Raw genomic sequence first — 5,857 nt, 5'->3', positions numbered from 1 at the left:
AGAGATATAATCATTAGTGTTACATTTTTCCATCAACTGAAGCTTTTGGGATGAGTGGTATCATGATATAGTATTAAAGCGCTAGATCCGAAAGGTTATCCCTTGTACTCGGATGGTTATTCTAAATAGTATAGGGGATGTTCATTTCATAACTCAATAGCCATTGTACATATTGTACAAATAGTCCATTGTCTCCCTAGCGGGATCTATTTGTTAATAGAGTTAACATTACAAAGAGGACGATTTTTCCAAGCAAACAAGCTCTGTTCACATTCTCTAGTAAATATTAAATCCAAAAAATATGATTAAGAGATGAAGACCTCATTTATGTGTGCCAATTTATGTTAATAAATTTGTTAATAGGGTTAACATTTATTTTCTACTATAGAATATTTTCATAACATAAAAACCTTTTTTTTTGTAACTTTCAAATAAAACACAAACAAACAAACTAGAAACACTTGTTTAAAAAGATTTTAGAAATTTTTGTATAAATAAAAATATGTACAGAAATCACTAAAATATAATTAATCACTTCTTAAAATTAAAAGACGCCACTCAATTTACAACAAAAATAAAAAATAAAAAAAGATAATTAATTTGAAATGAAAAGAACATATTTTTTTCACACAAAATGATTTATTATGAGATACAATCTGCACTTAAATTCAAAATGAAGTACCTAGAAAACTAGAAATTAATTTTTTTCCCTTATAATATGATGAAGGTTCTTGCAGAAGTTGTCAATATAAGTGGAGTCCAAATCTTTAAGAAGCAAAATGTGTCTTAATTTAGCATGGTTAGCTCTGAGTGTTTTACTTGTTTGATTCTCATCATCCATCAAAATAGTGACAGCTTTGCACACACTTTCCTTGGTGTAGAATCCATCTTGTTCCCCCTTTTCCACTTCCAAACCAACTTGCAAGTAGTTTGCCATCATTCTTGCATTAAGGAACTGGTCACCACCATTTGGAAGCAACACTATTTGACACTCATTCAGCAATGCCTCTGTACACGAGCTTGATCCACAATGTGTAATGAAGCAACCCACAGAAGGGTGTTCCAATATCAATGGCTGTTGGATCCACCCTCCATACACAATTCCTCTTCCTGCAACCCTCTCTTCGAACCCTTCTGGTAGCGCCTCTCCAACTGAATCGAACCCAACTGGGGCTTTCAATGCCGCTAGAAACGGCATGTTGGTGAGTTCAAGACCCAGCAGCAATTCTTTGAACAGATTTGGTTGTAACCAGCACTCACTTCCAAAACAACAATAAACCACTGAACCTCTTTTGAACCCTTGAAGCCATGAACCCCATTTTTCGTCTAGACTAGCATTGGGTCGCTCCAGAACTGGTCCTGATAGAATCACAGGCTTCTTGAATTGTTCCTCTACGTAGTCAAGGTAAGGCCCTTCAATTTCCCTGCATGTTCTATATGCCAAAGCGTCAGATTCAACCATGGTAGTGAATATACGTTCACCGAAAAGAACATTGCTGCCGAAAGTTATGTTTCTCATGTTATATATTTGTCGTGCCTCATGTGTATGAAGCGTTATAGACGACGAAGCAGGGTACCCTGGAGGAGGATGCGTTAGATCAACATGATTGTGTATTCCTTGATTGATCCTTGCAGGGGAGAGAACATAGCCTACCATCACAGAACGCGCAGTGCAATAATGAATGGCTTTGATTCCTAGACTCCTTGCCAGTGGTGGCAACCAGTGAGTGAAATAGTCATAGAAAACAATATCAGGTTTAAGAGTAGAAAGATGGGTTTCCATTACTTGTTGAGTTTGATCCATGGCAGTCATGAGGACTGCACGCAAAGGCGGAGACACATCTGAGGTGGTTTCAGCATGTGGTGGAAGGCCTTCAACATGAGGAACAGTGACGGTGACAAAGGTGATAAGGTTGGGGTGGTGATTGAAGGAAGCTAATTTGGATTGTGTTGTTTTTGGGGCGAAGAATGTGATATTGTGGCCTTTTTCGGCTAACTTGTTGGCTAAGTGGAAGTGTGCAGTTTGGTGCCCAAGAGCTAGCCATGGATACATTGCTATCTTCAAAGAAGCTGCTGATGATTCCATTCTTGTTGATTTCATTCAACCTTAGAAAGGATGAGTAAGATTGATGATGGATTAGGTTATATAATACTTTTTGCGAGATAAAAACCTGATGTTAGGTGGACTGATTAAAACAGAATCCGAAATGACCGCATTTAAAAGATGTAATATATGTAATTTAACTTGATAATTACATCAATAATTATTTACAGTTTGGTGACCAAGGGCTAGCCATGCATACATTCCTATGTTCAGAAAAGCTGGTTGATGATTCCATTGTTGGTAATTTGAATGAATCTTAGAAACGATTAGTAAGAGATATTAACAATGGATAAGGTTTACATAAGGGAGAATGTTCGTTGTATACAGCATTTAAATATATATTATTTATACTAAAATAATTAATAAATTAAAAATAAAAAAATTGTGTTTTATGATACAAAAATAAAGTATAAAAAAATATACATAAAAAATAATGTAAATATTATTTTTATTATTATAAATAATGTTATTTATACTATTTTTTAGTATACTTTTTATTCACTTCTCACTTTTAAATATAAAAATAAATATAATAAAAAGATTAAAAGCATTATGCACTATTTTCATTAAAAAATTGTACAATTTAAATATAAAAAATAAATAAATCTTAAATTTTTTAATTTAAAAATATATAATTTTTAACTAATTAAACATATAAAAACGTTATTTACTTTATAAATTACGAAATATTTAATTTATTTTTTAAAATATTTAATAACAAATAAATAAAAAGATTTAGATATATCATTTTTTAAAAAATAAAATATATTTATATATTTTTAATTAATTCAAAATTAATTTTGAAATAAAAATCGTAAATCTATTTATGGTTTTTCTAATGAGACTATGTTTAGTTGGAAAGAAAGAAATAAAAAAAAAAGAAATTGAATGAATTTTTATTTTTTTTAGATGTGTTTAAATAGAAAAAAATAAGAAGATAAAAAATGTTATAAAAAAATAAAGAAATAATATTAGAAGTAGATAGAGAATTAATTTTCTCTATATTTTCTTTTCAATGCTAAAAAAAATTGATAGATCTATCAATTTTTTTATTCTTTTTTTCTTCTATTTTTGTTTTCAACTAAACAATAAAAAATAATATTTTTTTATTTTCTTTTTTCTCTTTTCTTGTCTTTTGTTTTTTCTTCAAATAAACATAGCCTTAACAATATTATTATAATATGATTAATAGAAGTGTTAAATGTGTAATAGAGGATACCAGCCACTTGTCAGAGTCGTGGAGGCGGTGGTAGCTCTATTGACAGTCCCACCGCTCTCCCCATCCCACCATCACCACCCACAGCAATTGATGTGTCTTCTTCTACATTTAATGTTTTCTTTCGAGGCTATTGAAACTGACAAATCACTTGCTTGTATACTATTGTAAAACTTCCACATGTTCTATACTTCTATGTGTCACAAGGTTTCTGGCAATACATTTGTCCTCCAGTGAAGTTGGGACTATCATATGGCCACCCTTATCATCATAGTCTTTGAAGTAGATATGAAATAATATAATTGATTAGCTGAGAAATAACTTTCAGGCAGAATGGTTTGTGGCTTCAATAGTTTATGGCTTAATTCGTGGCCTAGCTTAGGTTTGTCTCATTAAAATAAAGTATCTCTTATGTGGTGACGATTTTTCATATAGTTAAATAATTTAATTTTAATATATTGTTAGTATAAAATAATTTTATATACACATCTAATTATATAATGTCGCATAATAAAAATAGTAATTTTTATATATATTAACTACGTAAATAATTATCTAAAAAAATTAATGTAATTATACAATTATATAAAACATTTTATACTATCAATGTATTAAAATTAAACTCATAACTGAAATATAAAAATTAAATTAAATAGCTAGTTAAATTGATATTTTAATCGAGTTTTTGTGAGTTTATTATCCAAGTTTATTCGAAATTCTCTTAATAGATTTAGATCCAATAATTTAATTAACAAATTAACTCATTTTAATAATCTAAACTCCTGAATTCTAATTAAAGTTAAGTCAAAAGTTAACAAGCATGCAGCAGTGACGGATTTTAGTAGTATGAATAAAAAATATATTAAAATAAATTTTATTGAATATCATTATTTATAATATATAATGGATATATAAAAATTAAAAAAAACTTGGTGCACATTTTTTTTCTAAAATATTATTTATTATATATAATTTATGAAAAAATATCTTTGTTTTTCCATTTGAAATACTTGAACTTAAAAGCTTTTAGATAAATTATAAATAATTTATCATCTTAACTAATTTGGTTTTTATAACTTTAATTACATATTAAATAATAGAAGAATAAATCAATAGGTCCATTAATGTATGTTGGTACACAATATTTAGAATTTAAACTAGAATTATATATAAATATAAAAAAATAAATCTATCTATAAAAAGTATATTAAAATAAAATAATAAAAATTTAACTTACAATGGTTTCTTCTATTTTTTTAAAAAATAATTTAATATTTTTATATATTTTTTATTTAATTTGATATACTATTAGTTTAAAAATTTACATGCATCTATTTAATTAATTATATATTATGACGTAAAAGAATTATTTTTTTTACAATCAATTATTTTACTACAATTTTCAACTATTGATTACCTCACACGTAATTAAAAAATTTATTTGTTACAATATATATTGCATAATTTTTTTTACTAAAACAGTACTACAAACAAGATTATATTTAAGAGTCAAAATAAAAAAAAAATTATATAATTTTAAAATAAAAATATTAATTAGTTGATAATTTTTTTTTTGCATCAACTAATTTTTTTAAAACAAATATACTAATGATTTTAGTTATGTTAGTTTAGAAAACTAAACTTTAGTTTGGTAATTAATTAACTCGTTAATTTCAAAAAGTACATTATCATTTATTAATTTTTATTGATTGATTGATTTATTTATTTATTTTTAATTTTGATACTAAACCAAATTTAACGAAATAAATATTATTACATGCTAAATTTAATAAAATAAAATTTTTTTTAACGTAAATCTGAAAAAAAAAACTGTAGCATATTCTAGAGACAAAAATGTCATTACAACGGGGCAAATATATAATTTACATGTAATAATTAAATTTTTTTTTCTCAAAACCTATTGAGACAAAGACAAGTGTCCCTTCTTAATACTTGGGTCCATCTCTGCCCTTTTTTAATACTTGGGTCCGTCTTTGGCGGTGAGCTCCCCTTCTGTTTTTTTTTAATAAATAAATAAATAATCATATTTACATTTTTAATAGTGTTATATCGAAAAATAATATTTTCAACAAAAATATTATTGAATTCTTTCGCAATCCAATATTTAATAAATTTAGACTTTGACAATTATCAAGTGTTTGTCGACTTCGGTCGTTATCTAGTGTCAAAAATATTTCGATTAACTTTCAAATACATGTTAGAATTAACTTTGAATTGGAACCAATTACATATTCTGTTAGGTACTCTCTATTAATCGATTAACACAAATATGAAAGTCGAAAAGGCAGACTTGACAGAGGTCAGCGGTGTCGAAGAAGAGGTCAGCAGTGTCGAGGTCAAGTTTCGATAAACATTCTTTTAAAGAATGTAATCTTTATTGAAAAAATGATTCATCGAGGAAAATAGGTAGAATTCAATGGAGGAGCATGATCGAAGAAGAATAACAAGTAGAGTTGATTAGTTGCAATTACTCACGTTGTACAAAAGAGCGGGAACAATTACTCAATGTATGTGGG

At 27.5% G+C, this 5,857-nt stretch overlaps 1 protein-coding gene across 1 annotated transcript; it reads right to left on the bottom strand.

The window, feature by feature from the left end:
• Positions 1-599: 599 nt before the first annotated feature.
• On the bottom strand, positions 600-2,543 carry LOC112789860 (UDP-glycosyltransferase 79B30). Its single transcript, XM_025831954.2, has one exon. The coding sequence runs from the start codon at positions 2,099-2,101 to the stop codon at positions 698-700; it is 1,404 nt and encodes a 467-aa protein (XP_025687739.1). The 5' UTR covers positions 2,102-2,543; the 3' UTR covers positions 600-697.
• Between the last annotated feature and the right edge of the window lie 3,314 nt (positions 2,544-5,857).

This window comes from Arachis hypogaea, chromosome 3, assembly GCF_003086295.3.
Source record: "Arachis hypogaea cultivar Tifrunner chromosome 3, arahy.Tifrunner.gnm2.J5K5, whole genome shotgun sequence".
Classification (NCBI taxonomy): domain Eukaryota; kingdom Viridiplantae; phylum Streptophyta; class Magnoliopsida; order Fabales; family Fabaceae; genus Arachis; species Arachis hypogaea.
This window is presented reverse-complemented; position numbering and strand designations above follow the sequence as displayed.